Source organism: Rana temporaria, chromosome 3 (assembly GCF_905171775.1).
Source record: "Rana temporaria chromosome 3, aRanTem1.1, whole genome shotgun sequence".
Lineage (NCBI taxonomy): Eukaryota > Metazoa > Chordata > Amphibia > Anura > Ranidae > Rana > Rana temporaria.
The window spans coordinates 37790764-37812756 of NC_053491.1; the positions used below are offsets into that span (position 1 = coordinate 37790764).

At 45.8% G+C, this 21993-nt stretch overlaps 1 protein-coding gene and 1 non-coding gene across 2 annotated transcripts in view; both read right to left on the bottom strand.

Annotated features, from left to right (window-relative positions):
• MFGE8 (milk fat globule EGF and factor V/VIII domain containing) overlaps nucleotides 1–21993 on the bottom strand; it is a 141773-nt gene that overhangs the window by 68220 nt on the left and 51560 nt on the right. Inside the window, exons 2-3 of the mRNA XM_040342406.1 lie at nucleotides 18130–18252; nucleotides 8448–8576 (exon numbers count right to left, since the gene is read on the bottom strand). Coding sequence (XP_040198340.1) covers nucleotides 8448–8576; nucleotides 18130–18252 — 252 coding nt within the window. The remainder of the gene's footprint in view (nucleotides 1–8447; nucleotides 8577–18129; nucleotides 18253–21993) is intronic.
• LOC120933868 lies at nucleotides 17237–17398 on the bottom strand. The gene has a single exon (XR_005748137.1). It is a non-coding gene; the product is annotated as a U1 spliceosomal RNA (small nuclear RNA).

Below are 21993 nucleotides of genomic sequence, written 5' to 3' on the forward strand. Positions count from 1 at the left end.
TTGCCATGACATTCAAAATTGAGCTCTTGTGCATCCTGTTTCCACTGATCTTCCTTGAGATGTTTCTACAACTTGATTGGAGTCCACCTGTGGTAAATTCAGTTGATTGATTCAGTTGATTGTCTATATAAAAAGGTCCCACAGCTAACAGTGCATGTCAGAGGACAAACCATGAAGTCCAAAGACTTGTCTGAAGATCTCCGACACAGGATTGCATGGAGGCACAGATCTGGGGAAGGGTACAGAAACATTTCTGCAGCATTGAAGGCCCCAATGAGCACAGTGGCCTCCATCATCCGTGAATGGATGACCAAGAACCCGATGGTCACTCTGACAGAGCTCCAGCGTTTCTCTATGGAGAGAGGAGAACCTTCCAGAAGAACAACCATCTCTGCAGCACTCCACCAATCAGGCCTGCATGGTAGACTGACCAGACGGAAGGCACTCCTCAGTAAAAAGGTACAGGACAGCCTGACGTTTGCCAAAAGGCACCTGAAGTACTCTCAGACCATGAGAACCAAAATCCTCTGGTCTGATTAAACAAAGAATGAACTCTCTGGCCTGAATGGCAAGCATCATGTCTGGAGGAAACAAGGCACTATTTATCACCTGCCAATACCATCTCTACAGTGAAGCATGGTGGTGGCATCATGCTGTTGGGATGTTTTTCAACGGCAGGAACTGGAAGTCTAGTCAGGATCGAGGTAAGGATGAATGCAGCAATGTACAGAGACATGCTTAATAAAAACCTGCTCCAGAGCATTCTGGACCCAAGACTGGGGCAAAGGTTCATTTTCCAACAGGACAACGATCCTAAGCACACAGCCAAGATAACAAGGGTGTGGCTACGGGATAACTCTGTGAATGTCCTTGAGTGGCCCAGCCAGAGCCCAGACTTGAACCCGATTGAACATCTCTGGAGAGATCTGAAAATAACTGCACCAACGCTCCTCATCCAACCTGATGGAGCTTGAGAGATCCTGCAAAGAAAAAAAATGGGAAAAGGTGCCCAGAAATAGGTGTGCCTTGTAGCATCATACTCAAAAAGACTCAAGGCTGAAATTTGTGCCAAAGGTGCTTTACCAAAGTATTTCAGCAAAGGCTGTGAATACTTATGCAAAGATTTCAAACCAACTTCTTTCAGGTTGTCATTATGGGGTATGGTTTGTAGAATTTTAAGGAAAATAATGAATTGAATCCATTTTGGAATAAGACTAACATAACAAAATGTGGAAAAAGTGTAGCGCCGTGAATACTTTCCAGATGAACTGTATGCGACCGTGCTTGCATAAACATCAATGGCTTTTGCATCGGGGTTGACCCGCGCATGCATCGCTTTACCATGGATGCACTGGTAGGTGGGGTTGAACGGGAGCAGATTCTTCACTCAGCCTCTGCCCCCTGTAGGGCTTGGCATACAGTGCCTTGCGAAAGTATTAGGCCCCCTTGAACTTTGCGACCTTTTGCCACATTTCAGGCTTCAAACATAAAGATATAAAACTGTAATTTTTTTGAAGAATCAACAACAAGTGGGACACAATCATGAAGTGGAATGACATTTATTGGATATTTCAAACTTTAACAAATAAAAAACTGAAAAATTGGGTGTGTAAAATTATTCAGCCCCCTTAATACTTTGTAGCGCCACCTTTTGCTGCGATTACAGCTGTAAGTCGCTTGGGGTATGTCTCTATCAGTTTTGCACATCGAGAGACTGACATTTTTGCCCATTTCTCCTTGCAAAACAGCTCGAGCTCAGTGAGGTTGGATGGAGAGCGTTTGTGAACAGCAGTTTTCAGTTCTTTCCACAGATTCTCGATTGGATTCAGGTCTGGACTTTGACTTGGCCATTCTAACACCTGGATATGTTTATTTGTGAACCATTCCATTGTAGATTTTGCTTTATGTTTTGGATCATTGTCTTGTTGGAAGACAAATCTCCGTCCCAGTCTCGGGTCTTTTGCAGACTCCATCGGGTTTTCTTCCAGAATGGTCCTGTATTTGGCTCCATCTATCTTCCCGTCAATTTTAACCAAACCATGATGCTGCCACCACCATGTTTGACAGTGGGGAAGGTGTGTTCAGGGTGATGAGCTGTGTTGCTTTTACGCCAAACATAACGTTTTGCATTGTTGCCAAAAAGTTTGGTTTTGGTTTCATCTGACCAGAGCACCTTCTTCCACATGTTTGGTGTGTCTCCCAGGTGGCTTGTGGCAAACTTTAATCAACACTTTTTATGGATATCTTTAAGAAATGGCTTTCTTCTTGCCACTCTTCCATAAAGGGCAGATTTGTGCAGTATACAGGGACTGATTGTTGTCCTATGGACAGAGTCTCCCACCTCAGCTGTAGATCTCTGCAGTTCATCCAGAGTGATCCTGGGCCTCTTGGCTGCATCTCTGATCAGTCTTCTCCTTGTATGAACTGAAAGTTTAGAGGGATGGCCAGGTCTTCGTAGATTTGCAGTGGTCTGATACTCCTTCCATTTCAATATTATCGCTTGCACAGTGCTCCTTGGGATGTTTAAAGCTTGGGAAATCTTTTTGTATCCAAATCCGGCTTTAATCTTCTCCCCAACAGTATCTCGGACCTGCCTGGTGTGTTCTTTGTTCTTCATGATGCTCTCTGCGCTTTAAACGGACCTCTGAGACTATTACAGTGCAGGTGCATTTATATGGAGACTTGATTACACACAGTTGGATTCTATTTATCATCATTAGTCATTTAGGTCAACATTGGATCATTCAGAGATCCTCACTTCACTTCTGGAGAGAGTTTGCTGCACTGAAAGTAAAGGGGCTGAGTAATTTTGCACGCCCAATTTTTCAGTTTTTTATTTGTTAAAAAAGTTTGAAATATCCAATAAATTTCCTTCCACTTCATGATTGTGTCCCACTTGTTGATTCTTCAAAAAAAATTACAGTTTTATATCTTTATGTTTGAAGCCTGAAATGTGGCAAAAGGTCGCAAAGTTCAAGGGGGCCGAAAACTTTCGCAAGGCACTGTACAGCGGGAGTGGGCATAGAACTAGGTGGGGCGGGGAGGGTGGTTGGAGCTGCCAAAATTTACTGTTCCTTGAACAGCCTGGCAACTAATCACCAGCTTGTTCATAGGAAAAGATAAGTTTGGCAGCTCCCGCTCCCTTGCGGTGCTCCGCTGTAAAGCCTCATGTACACTGCAGCTGGTAAAATGACATTTAGGAGCAGTGGGCATTTTTTTTTTTTTTTTTACACACAAATAGAGCTTTCTTTTGTCGGTATTTAATCACCACTGGGTTTTTTGCTTTTTTTGCTCTATTAATAAAAAAATAAAAAAAAAAGACCGAAAATTGTTTAAAAAAAAATGCATTTGTTGTGTTTCAATTATAAAATTTAGCAAATTAGTAATTATTCTTGGGTCTCTTGAACATGTAATTTTTTTCCCACAAGTTTTTGGAAAATGTGGAAAGAAAATGAAAACGCATTTTATTTTTCCACAAAGTTGTCAATTTATAAGATTTTTCTAACACATAGCATGTACATAGAAAAAAAAAAAAAACTCCCCAAAATACATTCTGCTACTCCTCCCGAGTATGGCGATATCACGTGTAAGACTTTTACACAGCCTGGCCACATACAGAGGCTCAACATGCAGGGAGCACCGTCAGGATGAGCATTGATGTGGCACAGGCGAGGCAGAAAAACGGCACAGGCGAGGCAGAAAAAAGGCACAGGCGAGGCAGAAAAAAGGCACAGGCAAGGCAGAAAAAAGGCACAGGCAAGGCAGAAAAAAGGCACAGGCAAGGCAGAAAAAAGGCACAGGCAAGGCAGGAATAAGGGCACAGGTAAGGCAGGAATAAGGGCACAGGTAAGGCAGGAATAAGGGCACAGGTAAGGCAAGAATAAGGCACAGGTGAGGCAGGAATAAAGGCACGGGTGAGGCAGGAATAAAGGCACGGGTGAGGCAGGAATAAGGGCACGGGTGAGGCAGGAATAAAGGCATGGGTGAGGCAGGAATAAAGGCACGGGTGAGGCAGGAATAGAGGCACGGGTGAGGCAGGAATAAGGCACAGGTGAGGCAGAAATAAGGCACAGGTGAGGCAGAAATAAGGCACAGGTGAGGCAGACATAAGGCACAGGTGAGGCAGGAATAAGGCACAGGTGAGGCAGGAATAAGGCACAGGTGAGGCAGGAATAAGGCACGGGTAAGCCAGGAATAAGGCACCGGTGAGGCAGGAATAAGGCACCGGTGAGGCAGGAATAAGGCACCGGTGAGGCAGAAATAAGGCACAGGTGAGGCAGAAATAAGGCACAGGTGAGGCATGAACAAGGCACGGATGGGCACAGATAACCACTGTGGGCACTTCAAATCCAGCCCACAGCGCTGCTGCACCTGCTCCCTCCTCTCCTCTCACACATGATCGGTACAGCGTGTGGAGAGGAGAGAGCTGGACATGTGCCAGTTTATTGACAAATGATCGCTCCGTCATCAGATAGAGCGATCACATGGTAAAGGGCCGCTGTCATCGGCCCTTTACCCTTATGAGTGATGCGCAGAGTCCTCTGCACCCGGTGGTCACAGAGGCTTCAGGGTGCGCGGAAAGCGTGAGTCTGGGAGAATATTATAGTATGTCCTCCCAGAATTGGCCGATCATGCTGTAGCTGTCATTCGGCTAAGGCCCCGTCGGCAAGTGGTTAAGAACTGTTACCATCGTGTTCCCCAATTAATCTTGTTCTGTTTAGTCTATCTGGGTGTTCCACGCCAATGTCATTAAATGTTCTACAGAGTTCCTTTTACTCGCATACAATCCACAATCTCTGAAATGTATATAAAGACAAACAAGGTCATACAAACACATATTAGTCATTCGTTGCTCTAGTTCTGCGTTTAGTCACAGAGAAGACAAACTGCTTATAAAATCAGCCTGGAAATATTTCCGGAAAGATTTTAGTTCCGAGTCACGCGGCAAAGCCTTGCCGATTCTCCTTGCCAGCTTGTTTATGTCTGAGATCCTAAAATACTTTCATACCACCAGATTGGAATATACAAAGCTCGGCCTTCATGTAGGAGATTGATTGCAACTAGAATAACAATTTTAGATTTTAGTGCGGCGCAGAAGAAAACTTCAAGTGTTGATGAAAGATTTATTTTTGCCTTAGCAAAGATTTCATTGTAGTTTACTTGAAGCGTTACTAAACCCACAACAGTATGCATGTAAGTAGTGCCCTAACCGGGCGCACTTTTCAGAAAGTTGCATCATAAGGCAATTACTTATCTCACTCAGGAACTTTAAGATCGTAAAGGCAGTTTTTTTTTACATGTCATACTTACCTGCTCTGTGCAATAGTTTTGCACAGATCAGCCCAGATCCTCCTCTTCTCGGGCCCCCTCTGGAGCTCCTGGCTCCTCCCCAGTGTCGAGAGCCCTCATGCGTGCTTGCTCCCAATCCGGCTCTGTGTGTCCACACTTTCTGCAGGTGGCCAATGGCCCCTGCTGCTGCCACTCTGTTCAATGAGGCGAGAAAGCCAAGAGAACCTCTGCTCTTGTGCACATCACTGGATCAAGATTGGACTCGGGTAATTAGGTGTGGCTGCGGGAAGGGGGTGTGGAGCCACATGTAGGTTTTGTACTTTAATTCAGGGGTTTCCAAACTTTCTAAACAAAGGGTCAGTTTACTGTCCTTCAAAATTTAGGGAGGCCGGACTGTGGCATCAGAAAATGTCCTGGCGTCAGTAGGAGTAAACAACGATCCACCATTGGTGTCAGTGGGAGGAATAGTATCCCGTCATTGGCGTCAGTGGGAGGAATAGTATCCCGTCACTGGTGTCCGTGGGAGGAATAGTATCCCGTCACTGGGAGGAATAGTATCCCGTCACTGGTGTCCGTGGGAGGAATAGTATCCCGTCACTGGGAGGAATAGTATCCCGTCATTGGCATCTGTGGGAGGAATAGTATCTCGTCATTGGCGTCTGTGGGAGGAATAGTATCTCGTCATTGGTTTCAGTGGGAGGAATAGTATCCCGTCACTGGCTTCAGTGGGAGGAATAGTATCCCGTCACTGGCGTCAGTGGGAGGAATAGTATCCCGTCACTGGCGTCAGTGGGAGGAATAGTATCGTGTCAGTGGGAGGAATAGTATCCCGTCACTGGTGTCAGTGGGAGGAATAGCATCTCGTCATTGGTTTCAGTGGGAGGAAAAGCCTCCCATCATTGTTTTCAGTAGGAGGAATAGTATCCCGTCACTGGGAGGAATAGTATCCCGTCAGTGGGAGGAATAGTATCCCGTCACTGGGAGGAATAGTATCCCGTCACTGGTGTCAGTGGGAGGAATAGTATCCCGTCACTGGTGTCAGTGGGAGGAATAGTATCCCGTCACTGGTGTCAGTGGGAGGAATAGTATCCCGTCACTGGTGTCAGTGGGAGGAATAGTATCCCGTCACTGGTGTCAGTGGGAGGAATAGTATCCCGTCACTGGTGTCAGTGGGAGGAATAGTATCCCGTCACTGGTGTCAGTGGGAGGAATAGTATCCCGTCACTGGTGTCAGTGGGAGGAATAGTATCCCGTCACTGGTGTCAGTGGGAGGAATAGTATCCCGTCACTGGTGTCAGTGGGAGGAATAGTATCCCGTCACTGGTGTCAGTGGGAGGAATAGTATCCCGTCACTGGTGTCAGTGGGAGGAATAGTATCCCGTCACTGGTGTCAGTGGGAGGAATAGTATCCCGTCACTGGTGTCAGTGGGAGGAATAGTATCCCGTCACTGGTGTCAGTGGGAGGAATAGTATCCCGTCACTGGTGTCAGTGGGAGGAATAGTATCCCGTCACTGGTGTCAGTGGGAGGAATAGTATCCCGTCACTGGTGTCAGTGGGAGGAATAGTATCCCGTCACTGGTGTCAGTGGGAGGAATAGTATCCCGTCACTGGTGTCAGTGGGAGGAATAGTATCCCGTCACTGGTGTCAGTGGGAGGAATAGTATCCCGTCACTGGTGTCAGTGGGAGGAATAGTATCCCGTCACTGGTGTCAGTGGGAGGAATAGTATCCCGTCACTGGTGTCAGTGGGAGGAATAGTATCCCGTCACTGGTGTCAGTGGGAGGAATAGTATCCCGTCACTGGTGTCAGTGGGAGGAATAGTATCCCGTCATTGGTGTCAGTGGGAGGAAAAATGCCCCATCATTGGTGTCAGTGGGAGGAATCGTGCCCCATCATTGGTGGCCCTGGGCCACAGTTTTGAGACCACTGTACAGGGTAAAAAACCCTGTACCTTTACAAGCTGCTGCCACCATAACACTTATGTCTGCACCAACTGAATATCCCCCACACTACCCCAATGGATTGTTCATAGCACAGATAATTGGGAAATTAGGCCGGCACAGATAATGGACTTTTAAGAAAGAGAAGTCGATTTAGTAGAGAAATAATAGGAAAATACAAGAGACAAACGAAGCATGCGAGATTTAAACCCGCCAGTGTCCAAGGTGGAAGCATCAATTTCTGGTGCAGCCGACCTTCACCTTCCAATGTCCTCAGTCTGACCTCTAATGCTGCATTTAGATCATCCCATTTTAAATTGTTGTGGTACAATTGATCTGTAGAGAACAGTGGTCTCCAAACTGCGGCCCGAGGGCCAGATGTGGCCCTTTCCATGCTTTAATCTGGCCCTTGGGGCTCTATGTCATTCACTGATATTTAACAGTGGGGCACAATTCTTGCCAATAATACCCAACAATGGGGCACAATTCTTGCCAATAATACCCAATAATGGGGCACAATTCTTGCCAATAATACCCAACAATGGGGCACAATTCTTGCCAATACCACCCAAAGATGGGGCGCAATTCTTTCCAGTTACACCAAAGATGGGTAATTGTTTTTTTCCACTGACATCTGTATTTTTTGTACACCCAATGACCAAAGTCTGGACCACTTTATGTCTGAAGGACCAATAAACTGTCCCTTTGTTGTGAAAGTTTGGAGACCCCTGGTATAGAAGATGTGCTGGGAAGCACAAAAGTGAGATTCAGATCATGACAGTCACATCCAGCCTCTCCACATCGCCCAGAGAACGTTTGTATTCATTCAGGAAATGCAAAGCATTCTCTGATTGGTGCCCATGCAGACCATCTGTGTTCTGAATGGAAGAGGGCAGCCGCTCGGAAAGGGACCCAGAAACAAGTGGAGATGATTGGAGTAGTAGTGTCTTCTTCAGTGATATTCCAGCCTCCAGGGGCATCGGTCAGGTATGGTATGTACAACGTTACATTGGTTCAAGCAGGACCAATGTAACTATGTATACAATATCTCTGAGTGGAATCCATCTTTACCTGCACTGTACTGTACTGCTACAATTGTCGTATAATCATTGCGCTTTGTTTGGCCCAACTAAATAATCCAACATACATTCTCAAAATATAAACGGTGTGGGGCCTGGATGTAGAAATACGTGTATTTTATTGGGATTCATACTCACTGTATTCACAGAGCTCTCCATCATAGCCAGGGTGACATTTACAGACATACTGTGCAAACGTATCGCCTCTCTGAGTGGACAGTACTTTACACTCTCCATCATTGTGGCAGGGGTTTGGTAGACAGGGACCTAGAAAAAAAAAAAAAAAAGAAGAGCTAAGCTAAAGAAAATCAAATAAAAAAAACATTCAAAGCATGCAATACATTGCTGAGATTTCATACTACTAAATAAATACAAATTGAAATATTAATACAGATTGGTAATTTAAAGTGGTAGGTAAGAAAGTAGAGGAAAAAAAAGTGCCCCCTGCAGGTCTAAAAATAGGAACTACACTGTATCTGAGCACCACAAGCCATATACACCATTTAACCACTTCAGCCCTGGAAGAATTTGCCCCCCTTCTGACCAGGCCATTTGTTTGCGAAACGGCACTGTGTCGTTTTAACTGACAATTGCGCTGTCGTGCGACGTTGTACCTAAACAAAATGTATGTCCTTTTTTCCCCACAAACAGAACCGGGATTTATGTTTTTACACACACAGGTCCCAGTTCTGTCTTTGTCGTCATGAGCGATCGCGGGTGCCCGGCGGAAAGGACATGCACTATTTCTATTACAAGGGATGTTTACATTACTTGTATTGGGAATAAAAGTGATCAAAAAAAATTAAAAAAGAGAAAAAAAATAACTAAAATAAAAAATTCAAGTGTCTCCGTCCCCATGTGCTCACGCACAGAACCAAACGCATACGTAGGCCCCGCCCTCGAGCTCAACAGTGTCCAGCAGTGAGCACAGAACACACTAGAGGACGTGGGGCCCCTCAGGCCACCCCCATGAAGTCTGTTTCTGATTGTTTGGTCAGAGACATTCACACCAGTGGCCTGCTGGAGGTCATTTTGTAGGGCTCTGGCAGTGCTCATCCTGTTCCTCCTTGTGCAAAGGAACAGATACCGGTCCTGCTGATGGGTTAAGGACCTTCTACGGCTCTGTCCAGCTCTCCTAGAGTAACTGCCTGTCTCCTGGAATCTCCTCCATGCTCTTGAGACTGTGCTGGGAGACACGACAAACCTTCTGGCAATGACACGTATTAATGTGCCATCCTGGAGGAGCTGGACTGCCTGTGCAAACTTTATAGGGTCCAAGTATCACCTCGTGCTACCAGTAGTGACACTGACCCTAGCCAAATGCAAAACTAGTGAAAAACAGTCAGAAAAGATGAGTAGGGAAAAAAAATGTCAGACACCTCCTACTGAAAAAACATTCCTGTTTTGGAGGTCGTCTCATTGTTGCCCATCTAGTGCACCTGTTGTTCATTTCAATTAACAGCAAAGTAGCTAAAACTGATTAACAAACCCCTCTGTATACACCCCTCCCCCTCTGCTACTTAACTTCTTGAGACCCAACTATTGACGTCCTTGGCTCCTCCCGGGCCTCTGGGGGGCGCGCACGCGTGCCTGCTGCGGCACACTGGCGGCCGCAATGTCCGGCAGGTACCCGCAATCGGCAGTTACAGAGCCAGGGACGTGGACCTCTGTGTGTAAACAGAGATCCACGTCCTGTCAGGGAGAGGAGACATATGGCGTGTCCCTTGTACATGGGGACAACCATCGGTAACCTCCCCCAGTCAGAACCCTCCCCCCACAGTAAGAATCACCTAGCAGGGAACACATTTAACCCCTTTATCGCCCCCTAGTGTTAACCCCTTCCCTGCCAGTCACATTTATACAGTAATCAGTGCAGTTTTATAACAGTGTTCGCTGTATAAATGTGAATGGTCCCAAAATAGTGTCAAAAGTGTCCGACGTGTCCGCCGTAATATCACAGTCATGACAAAAATCACAGGATAACCGCCATTACTAGTAAAAAAAAAAAAAAATAATAAAAAAAGTCATAATTCTATCCCATATTTTGTAGGCGATATAACTTTTGCGCAAACCAATCACTATACGCTTATTGCGATGTTATTTACCAAAAATATGTAAAAGAATACGTATCGGCCTAAACTGGAGGAAATTTTTATTTTTTTGGGGGATATTTACTATAGCAAAAAGTAAAAAATATTGCATTTTTTTCAAAATTGCCGCTCTTTTTTTGTTTATAGCGCAAAAAATAAAAACCGCAGAGGTGATCAAATACCGCCAAAAGAAAGCTCTATTTGTGGGAAAAAAAGCACATCAATTTTGTTTGAGAGCCACGCCCGCGCAATTGTCATTCAAAGCGTGACAGTGCTGAAAGCTGAAATTTCGCCTGGGCAGGAAGGGGGTATATGTGCCCAGTAAGCAAGTAGTTAACTGACCAGATCAATATCCCAGGAATTCTGATTCAAAGGTGTTCCTTTTATTTTTTGAGCAGGGTATATATTTGGGGTTTCTGAGCATTTTTTTTTTTTACACGTAGGAGATAAGTGCCAGGATAGGCCCGGTATGGAAGTGGCTAACGAAAAATGACATCACAAACCATGTAGTGCGATGCTTTGGATCCACGCAGGATCCCTTTGTCAGGCATGCGATGACGAAGGCGTCTTGTGCAGCTCCGAAACGTTGCTCTACAATGGTTTGTGATGTGATCTTTCTTCATTAACCACTTAACCCCCGGACCATATTGCTGGTCAAAGACCAGAGCACTATTTGCAATTCGGCACTGCGTCGCTTTAACTGACAATTGCGCGGTCGTGCGACGTGGCTCCCAAACAAAATTGGCGTCCTTTTTTCCTACAAATAGAGCTTTCTTTTGGTGGTATTTGATCACCTCTGCGGTTTTTAGTTTTTGCGCTATAAACAAAAATAGAGCGACAATTTTGAAAAAAATGAATATTTTTTACTTTTTACCATAATAAATATCCCCCAAAAATATATAAAAAAACGTTTTCTTTTGCTCAGTTTAGGCCGATACGTATTATACATATTTTTCGTAAAAAAAAAAAAACGCAATAAGCGTTGATTGGTTTGCGCAAAAAAGTTATAGCGTTTACAAAATAGGCGTAGTTTTATGGCATTTTTATTCATTTTTTTTTTACTAGTAATGGCGGCGATCAGCAATTTTTATTCGGTACTGCGACATTATGGCGGACACTTCGGACACTTTTGACACATTTTTGGGACCATTGGCATTTTAATAGCGATCAGTGCTATAAAAATCCCACTGGCAGGGAAGGGGTTAACACTAGGGGGCGGGGAAGGGGTTAAGCATGTTCCCTGGTGTGTTCTAACTGTAGGGGGGGTGGACTCACTAGGGAAAATGACTGATCGCTGTTCATACATTGTATGAGCAGACAGACGGCCAGGCATTTCTCCCCTGACAGGACCGGGAGCTGTGCATTTACACACACAGCTCCCGGTCCCCGCTCTGTAACGAGCGATCGCGGGTGCCTGGCGGGCGCGGGAGTCAGAAGCGAGCGGGGGCGCGCACGCCCCCTAGTGGCCGCTTCGAGAGCCGACGTTATACTACATGCTCTCACGCAGGAGAGCCGACCTGCTGCCGTAGAACTGCGGCGGCTGGTCGGCATGTAGTTAAAAACCAATTGGACGCAAGTGAAGATCCTTGTGTGCTGGCGAATATTTACATAAAGTCGCACAGAATCGCATGACAATGGTACCCATTTTAGTCAATGCAACACATAACTGTGTGATTTTGGAAAAGGTTCTGCACTACTTTGAAGTGATTTAGTGTAACTTGACCCCACAGAATATGCAAAGTTGTCGTATGGCAGTAGTGTGAACCAAGCCCAAATTTCAGGACACTCCCAAAAAAAAACAACGCACCCCAGAGAGGGGGAACAGAAGTGCCGAGTGTCACTGGGACAGGAAGTGAGAGCAAATCCCCCCCAGCAGAGGAAAAAAAAAAAAAAAGAGTGATAAAAACCTGACGGCAATTCTAAGCCCTTCCATTAAAAAAGGCATTTAAAGATTAGCACATTCCATTGTAATAATGCCACTGAAAGGGATTCCAGGACTGGGCTGCACATGCACAGGGCAGCTGTGATCGCCGTACTAATCTCTGAGCTGTCTTAGTAAATATTAAACAGCTGATTAGTGGCATTACATGCAGAGAGATCTCCGCTAGGCAGCAACGTGGGAGAAAAAGGAAATCTGCCATGAAAGCAATAAACTGGCTGCCACTGAATACTTTAATTGGAAAAATGCCGGCTGCTGGTGCTCATGCTGGTCTCTCTCTTTACCTGCTGCATACTAGTTGTGGATCAGCCACAAACTATTCAAGTCAATGGGTCAGAATGACAGCCGGGAAACTGGGACTGTAAATCTCAGAAAAAAAATATGAACAAAGCATATGCCTCTATAGTGTGCACTTGTCCCAATCCAGAGCACCAAGTGTCATTTTTGTCTGCAGCTTCGTTACTCCGATATCAGCATGAGTCACTTCTGATAAGTTTTCCTGACACCAAGAGAACAAGGGTGACAGGGGAGAAATCTGTAGCATACAGCTTGTGGTTGACAGCCCCAGCGGTTACTGTGTGTGTGTGTGTGTGTGTGTGTGTGTGTGTATGTGTGTGGGGGGGGGGGGGGAGCCACAATACCCGGAAGAGACGCCGAAGCAACATGTCAGCTACCTCAGCGTGGAACAGGTGAGTTACCAACACCTCCCAAAAAAATCACCGTTCAATATTTAGACCACTTTCCCAAGACACAGACAATCAATCCGCCTTACGCCCCATCGTTTCAATGCATGGCATGGTGTGTGCTAAAAAAGCAGGACCAGATGCATTTTCATGCAGCGCGTTACATTGAACTGCAATGCATAAAGTTACGAAACGTCATTTTGAGATGTTTCAGTAAAGATTAACCTCTTGGCGCCAACAGCATGCAAACACCGCTGCTTGCAAGCAAAAACTTTCCGATCATGTGACCGCCGTGACAGCCAGTCACATGATCATAAACCCCACCTCTCGGCATCTTAAAGTGGAGTTCCACCCAAAAATGGAACTATCACTTTAAGCGTTGGTGACCACCTGAGGTGCCACATTTGAATGTAATCTTTTTTTTTGGGGGGGGGGGGGGGTTCACCTCTCCCCCTCCCCCTCTGCAATCTTCTGCTTCACGTCACAGGTCCCAGAAAATTTCCTGACCATTCACAGTGCATGCGCAGTGCGTGCCCGGCGGTGAAGCCACAGTCACGCGTCCACAGTAAGAATGCCGGCGCCGTGGAGAGGAGGGGGGAGAGGAGCGAGGCTTTGTGTGCCCACATCGCTGGACCGTGAGACAGGTGAGTGTCTGATTATTAAAAAAGTCAGCAGCTACACTTTTTGTAGCCGTTGACTTATCTTTTTGGGGGGCGGAACTCCGCTTTAAACCCCTTAGTGCAGTGGTCATCAACCCTGTCCTCAGGGCCCACTAAGGCCCCTTTCACACTGGGGTGGGAGCCGCGGTGGCGGTATAGCGGCGCTAAAAATAGCGGCGCTATACCGTCGGATTTGCTGTGGGATTTAGCCGCTAGCGGGGCGGTATTAACCCCCGCTAGCGGCCAATAAAGGGTTAATACCGCCAGCAATGCGCCTCTGCAGAGACGCATTGCGGGCGGTATTGCCGCGGTTTTTAATTGTTATAAATGGGAAGGAGCGGTATACATACCGCTCCTCTCACCGCTCCAAAGATGCTGCTGACAGGAGATTTTTTTTCTCTCCTGCCAGCGCATCGCCTCAGTGTAAAAGCCCTCCAGCTTTCACATTGAGGTTGCTGGGCAGGAGTTTTTCAGGTGGTATAGCAGCGCTATTTTTAGCGCTGTACCGCCTGAAAAACTCCTCAGTGTAAAAGGGGTCTAACAGGCCAGGTTTGCAAGATAACTGAAATACATCACAGATGAGATCATTTGCTGCTCAGTGATTGCACTATTCTAGTCTGCACCTCCCCAAGGTAATACATAAAACCTGGCCTGTTAGTGGGCCCTGAGGACAGGGTTGATGACCACTGCTTTAAGGGGCCTGAAGAGACATGTAGTAACCCCTCAGATTGCGAATTCACAGCACACACAAGCAGACATGTGTTATACAGAGCACAGCGTGCGCCTGCTGATGGGCCCTTAGTGCCGGTTCACACAGGGGAAGCTTCAAAGTCATCCGACTCTGGAACCGCCCCGTACAGAGCAACTTGCAAAACAACTTCTGTAATAGAAGTCAATGCAAGCCGCTCCAAAGTAGTACAGGAACCTTTTTTCTAAGTCGGAGCGACTTGAGTCCCTCCTATTAGAACAGTTCCATAGCACCACATGGAGCGCAACTTGTTAGGCGGCTAAGTCACCTGACAGATAACCCCTGTGTGAACTTGGCCCTAAAGCCTCGTACACACGATCAGTCCATCCGATGAGAACGGTCTGATGGACCGTTGTCATCGGTTAACCGATGAAGCTGACTGATTGTCCGTCGCGCCTACACACCATCAGTTAAAAAAACGATCGTGTCAGAACGCGGTGACGTAAAACACAACGACGTGCTGAAAAAAAATGAAGTTCAATGCTTCCAAACATGCGTCGACTTGATTCTGAGCATGCGCAGGTTTTTAACCAATGGTTTTGCATACTAACGATCGGTTTTGTCCTATCGGTTAAATTTTAAAGCAAGTTTGCTTTTTTTTTAACCGAAGGTTAAATAACCTATGGGGCCCACACGCGATCGGTTTGGACCGATGAAAACGGTCCATCAGACCATTTTCATCAGTTTAACCTATCGCGTGTACGAGCCTTTACTGTCAGAGGTCGGCAACATTGATATGTTACACTTCTATTAAACCCAAAAGCAAACGTTTATATTGCCACCTTACCAATTCTTATATATGACGGCTCCATTCGTTTTCCTTTTTTAGGCTCTCAATTATTTTCACCTAATGATCTAGCCAGTAAGTCTATTGTTTTTCAAAAGAACAAGCTCTCCTGCAAATGTAGCAGTTACAATGTTGAGACAAACCATTTACCACTTACAGTGGTGCACACAATCATAATTTTTTTAGTGTATATAAATCTGCTAGTACAGTGGTCATCAACCCTATCCTCAGGGCCCACTAACAGGCCAGGTTTGCAATTTAACTGAAATACATCACAGGTGATATCATTTGCTGCTCAGTGATTGTAATATTCTAGTCTGCATCTCCGCAAGGTAATACATAAAACCTGGCCTGTTAGTGGGCCCTGAGGACAGGGTTGATGACCACTGTGCTAGTACATCTAACACACCTCTCCCCCAGACTGTCAATGCTGCTGTCCAAAGGTGTTCCCCTGTGCTCCTTCATCCAGAGTGGGGACACTCTAATACAGGAGTTGTGTTATCGGCTAGATTACCAACTGAAATCTAAGAAAATTCAATAAAAATATTAAAACAGAAAATGCATGTTAATTAAAAAAGTTTTTTTTTCTGAACAGACTTCAAGACCGATGATATCCAAAACAAAGCAACTCATTGGTTCTTTATTGTTGTTTATTCAGTATCCTCTCCAGGATATCCTATTGGCATAGCTACCAGAGATGAACAATACAAAGTGATGAGTCAGCGTGGAGCGTTCTGCAGTATCCGGGACCGTTCTCTAGTAGATTTCAGGAAAAGACGGCCTGGACTACACCCATTCCAGGGAACTGACTATACAGCAGATGTCATCCAGAATAAAGCAACTCATTTCGGATTATAAAATAAAATGAGGACATTGAAGAACGTTTGCTTATTTAAAAAGCAGAGCTTCACCCTATCCAAACACCCATGGGCCTACTGGTAGCCAAACCCTCTGGTCTTTATGATTTGGACATAAAGTAGCCATTTTTGTTTAAAATTCCTGCATTTCCGGCCGCATCGAGGCAAATCATCTCTGGTCTCCCTTTGGCTCCTGGGATATCAGTGTCATCAATCCCAGGAGACAACGGGCATCCTCAACTTCTGGCATTTCCTTATTTCAAAATGGGAAATTACCCGATGACAGGCGGAGTTAGGCGGCATTTTTGAAAAGCGACCTCACCGTTATACAAGGTACCAGGCGGTGGTGGAGGAGAATGAAGCAGCAGCACTTGCCTCTGGACCTTCCGATTCCTTTGTTATCAACAGGTTGCTATAACAGGGCGGGAACGTCCGCCACCGCCGACATTGCTATGGCAATATGTTGTCAACGCGCTGTGCCAAGCACTGCATCTAGTGTGCATGTGTGAGAGATCGGGAGGTGCATGCTGGGTAAACCAGCTGTACTAAATCCCGAAACTCACTGGTGACGGCTTCAGATGCTCACGCCGAAGTGGCCACTGTCAGAATTTCACTAGGGAACAGTGAGTGGCGTTCCGGTCAGTCCGTGTGGTTTCATTTCCCCGGCTGTTTCCGCTGGTTGGAACTTATTAAATTTCTGCTGCTAATCTGACTTCCCGCCTATATAATACACCTCTATGCACATCTAGCCACGCCCCCAATGACGTCAACCTATGACAAAACGCATAGGAAGGAGCCAGGGGTGGACTGACAACTCATGGGGCCCCTGGGCTTACAGAGGGCCACCATGCCAGAAGGCATTGCATAGGCAGGGCAGCTAAAAACTCAGGATGTTAACATCAAAAGCATGTCGGTTTTAGACATATCAGGGACAGATGTAAAAAAAAAAAACACATATTTTTACATACTGTCCCTGGTTTTATTGAGCCTGGTAACCCTGATGGGGCTCCCTAGTGGCATGGGGCCCTCGCGCAGTGCCCCAGAGTCCCAATGGTCAGTCCGCCCCTGGAAGGAGCTTGTGACATGACGATAGTGTATGCTGGGATGCGGCGGCCATCTTGTTGGCAGTATTAGCCAGCATTAAACGCTTTTTTTTTTTTTACTAAGGGGAAAGCGTGAACGCAGTCCCCCACTACCACAATTTATGCAGTTGCGTTTCCCCCATTTGGGGAAATTGCAGGGGTCAGCACAGCCAGAGTGCAATGGCCGAACCTCGACCTAGCTCATTATGAAATACTTACCTTAGAACAAGGCATTGGTAAATCACCTGTTCCACGCTGAGGTAGCTGACATGTTGCCTTGGCATCACTTCCGGGTATTGCGGCTCCAGCCCTCTGAGTGGCTGTAGCCGCGATGTCGTCACTCCAGCGCGCATTCCGGCAAGGTCCAGCGTTTGCTGGGCTTTCAGCCGAGAATCCCATGTGTGCATGCACTGCTGCAGTCAGCGGCTCATTGTGAGGGGAATATCTCCTAAACCATACAGGTTTAGGAGATTTTTTTTTTTTACCTACAGGTAAGCCTTATTATAGGCTTACCTGTAGGTAAAAGTTATAAAAAAAGGACTATACAACCACTTTAAAGTGCTTTTTATACCAGGAACATGTGAGTGCAATATAATTAGTTTTTTATCAAATAAACAACTTTATAAAGATTACTGCACCATGAGGCATATTCATTTCTATTACATGGGCTAATTATGTTTGAGGAATCAAAATTTTGAATACGGGGATCGAGTATGGAGACTGGGATATATCTGTATCCATTCCGTTATACCCGATTGATCGTGGCTGATCGAGAGCAAGGGTTCCTTTCCCATTCAATGCTCATTTGACCCCTGTAATAAAGGGTCCAAAGAGGAAGGTAAGGGGCAGTGTGTCTGGGTGCCGGTTATCCTCTCCCTTTCACTCTTCCATTATATCCCCTGAGCTGTGTGACTACCGACATTTGAGGACATTTTGGGGGAGGTTTTCATCGTATTTTTGAGTAGGAGACCTCACCTTTCTCTGTCACGTTGCAGTATGTGCCGGTGAATCCATCATTACAGATGCAGAAGGGCTCCTTATTTGTACTCATGACGCAGGTTCCTCCATTATGACAGATGTTTCGCTCACAGGTCTCACCTTCAAAAAGGAAACAAGAAACATTATAAGCCAAGGATAAGATGTGCCAATATGACTAAACAAAGCCTTGTTCTTATTTGGTGGCATCTGCAACAACCAAAACATTCAACCACATAACTGATCATGTTACATAGTAGGTGAGGTTAAAAAAAAAAAAAAAAACAAGTCCATCAGGTCCAACCTATGTGTGTGATTTTGTCAGTGTTACATTGTATATACCTGTATGTTGCGGTCATTCAGGTGCTTATCTAATAGTTTTTTTGAAACTACCGATGCTCCCCGCTGAAACCACCGCCTGTGGAAGAGAATTTCACATCCTCGCCGCTCTTACAGTAAAGAACCCTCTACGTAGTTTAAGGTTCAACCTCTTTTCTTCTACTTTTAGTGAGTGGCCACGTGTCTTGCTAAACTCCCTTCAGCAAAAAAGTTTTATCCCTATTGTGGGGTCACCAGTACGGTATTTGTAAATTGAAAGCATATCCCCTCTCAAGTGTCTTTTCTCCAGAGAGAATAAGTTCAGTTCTCGTAAACCTATCCTCATAACTAATATCCTCCAGACCCTTTATTAGTTTTGTTACCCTTCTCTGGACTATCTCCAGTTCCAGCACATCCTTCCTGAGGACTGGTGCCCATAACTGGACAGCATACTCCAGGTACGGCCGGACCAGAGTCTTGTAGAGCGGGAGAATTATCATTTTATCTCTGGAGTTGATCCCCTTTTTAATGAATGCCAGTATTCCGTTTGCTTTGTTAGGCTCAGCAATGGCATGCAATGCCAAGCTGCTTCTATCATCTACTAGGACCCCCAGGTCCTTTTCCATCCTAGATTCCCCCAGAGGTTCTCCCACCTAGTGAGTAAATTGCATTCATATTTTTGCCACCCAGATGCATTATTTTACATTTTTCTACATTAAACCTTATTTGCCATGTAGTTGCCCACCCCATTCATTTGTTCGGATCTTGCAAGGTTTCCACATCCTGCGGAGAAGTTATTCCCCTGCTTGCCTTAGTATTGTCCCAAATACAGAGATTGAACCGTTTATCCCATCCTCCAGGTCGTCTATGAACACATTAGCTGGTCCAACTCCATACTCTACTCCCATACAATTTATTATTACAGGAGCCGTACAGCGTGCAGAGCCGGAATCGCTCTGCAGGGAACCACAGGTGCAGGGAATGTGTATATGCAAGTGGAATTCATTTCATTTAGTAAATAAATTACAATAAGCTATGTGGAGTATCTGTGGAAATAGAAGAATACTCTAGATCAGTGGTTCTCAACCTATCTAGTGCCGTGCCCCTTGATAAAATTTCCAAAGTTGTGGGGACCCCTAACAGTAAAATTATTTTAGTATCGTGGGTTGTCAGCACCCGGGACAAAGACAAGTAATTTGCACCCCCAACCCACAGACATTTAGCGCTCCCCGAGTCCCTTCCACTCGTACAGTATTAAAACCCCTTATGGTACATTTTAGGATGTGCCACTCTTTCTCTTTGTTCTCCTTTCTTTCCCTTCTATCTCTCTCTATCCAAATTTCTTGTCCCCCCATCATCACTCTCTCTAGCCATCTTTCTTGTTCTTTCTCTCCCTTTTTCTTTGTAACATTCCTCTTTTCCTCTCCCTTCCATGTATTCTCTATTTCTATTCCTTCTCTTACTCCTTGGTGGGGGGGTGAGATGGTGGAATGAGTGGATTAGGTGCTCTTGAACAAGGTCGCCTGCTGATCTGAGAACTGTTGTGAGAACTTTTAATGGCAACTATATTCACAGGTAGTGTTACTCACTGTGCCTCTGACTTTGTGGCGTCTCGTTGCAGTGGCACCTATGCTGGAATCAGGAGATATGGTCTCCTCCAGCCACTTCCACTTCACATTCCTCACCAGTCAGCTGACCTCTAGCCTCTCCTCCACCCACCCATGCAGTAAACTGAATGGGAGGCTGAGTGGGAGGCCACGGGCTCCAGGAATAGCCCAGCTGGGTGGCCACAAAAAGGCAGGGAGAGCGGTGCAGGCTTCAAGAACAGCCCAGGATTCGGGGACCCCTGGCAAATCATCCAGGTTGAGAACCACTGCTCTAGATGATCTGCACAGGTGGTTGAGCGTACAGTAGTTTAGTTGTTTATTATTATTTTAGTTTGTGTGTGACCGAGCCTGGGTATGCCCAATAGGCTCTGTATTGTATTGTTTGTTTGTTTTTTACCTTGAAAATTACAATAAAAACTAGGGTTGTCCCGATACCGATACTAGTATCGGTATCGGGACCGATACCAAGCATTTGCCCGAGTACTTGTACTCGGGCAAATGCTCCCGATGCTTCACCCGATACTTGTCCTGTGTCCTCCTCCAGCCCCCCCTCCCTTTTTATGCAGTCTCTCAACCTCTGTGCCCCCCGCCGCTGTTTCCTTCTCCCTCTGTGCCCCCCGCCGCTGTTTCCTTCTCCCTCCGTGCCCCCGCCGCTGTTTCCTTCTCCCTCCTGTCCCCCGCCGCTGTTTCCTTCTCTCCTCCGTGCGTCCCGATGTTTCCTTCTCTCCCCCTTGCCCCCCCGCGGTTTCCTTCTCTCCCCCGTGCGTCCTGTTGTTTCCTTCTCTCCCCCGTGCGTCCTGTTGTTTCCTTCTCTCCCCCGTGCGTCCCGATGTTTCCTTCTCTCCCCCCGTGCGTCCCGATGTTTCCTTCTCTCCCCCCGTGCGGCCCCCGCTGTTTCCGTCTCTCCCCTGTGCCCCCCCCCCCCCCCCCCGGAACTGTCAGGATGGAGAGCGGCGGTAGGAGCCGGTAAACCCGGCTCCTTACTGTTCCGAATGGACAGAGTCAGCGATGACTCTGTCCATTCACAGAACTGAATCATCGTAACCTGTTGATTACAATGTTTCAGTTTTATGAATGAAGAGAAGACGCTGTCTTCTCTGCATTCATTTTCAGCGCAGCTGAGGCTGCTGAGAAAGGGACAGGGGAATCTGTATCCCTAGTCCCTTTCTCTGTCTCAAAGGGGAGATGTCAGAGGTCTGTTAAGACCCCCGATATCTCACCAAAGCCCCCCCAACAGGGTTGATTAAAAAATAAAATAAAAATTGCAATAAATAAAAAAAAAAAAAAAAAAAAAAAAAAATGTAAATGGTAATAAAAAATTCAAAAAACACACTGACAATCCACTTCCCCCCCTCTAAAAAAATAAAAAATAAAACGCCACTGTAAAAAATAAAAATAAAATAAAAAAAAGTAAAAAAAAAACAAACAAAAGAAAAAAACGCCACTGTCACATCACATTAAAAAAAAAAAAAGTATCGGTATTCGGTATCGGCGAGTACTTGAAAAAAAGTATCGGTACTTGTACTCGGTCCTAAAAAAGTGGTATCGGAACAACCCTAATAAAAACTAAAAAAAAAGAAAAAAAAAAACAACATCTATGGACATGGGCCAACTATGGTAGTGACATTACCTGCTGTCACACCGATAAATATTGAAGGAGGAAATGTTTCCTGTATAGTTTGCTTATGGGTGAGTGCCAGTGGGTTGAATAACCTGTTCCTTCTTCCGTCAGACAAGACAATGGGGAGAATTCTACAGAGCTCGGAGTTTGGGAGAGCCTACTGTGTAAATACCCAATACCAGAAAAATGCGTCACCCATTTGTACAAGCTCCTCCCCCTCACATTGAGCTTATTTTAATAAAAACGACTGCTAGAACGTCTGTCTTGTTGGAAGACATCACAATGTCCCGGTCTTGATTCAACAGTTTGTATGGCTGA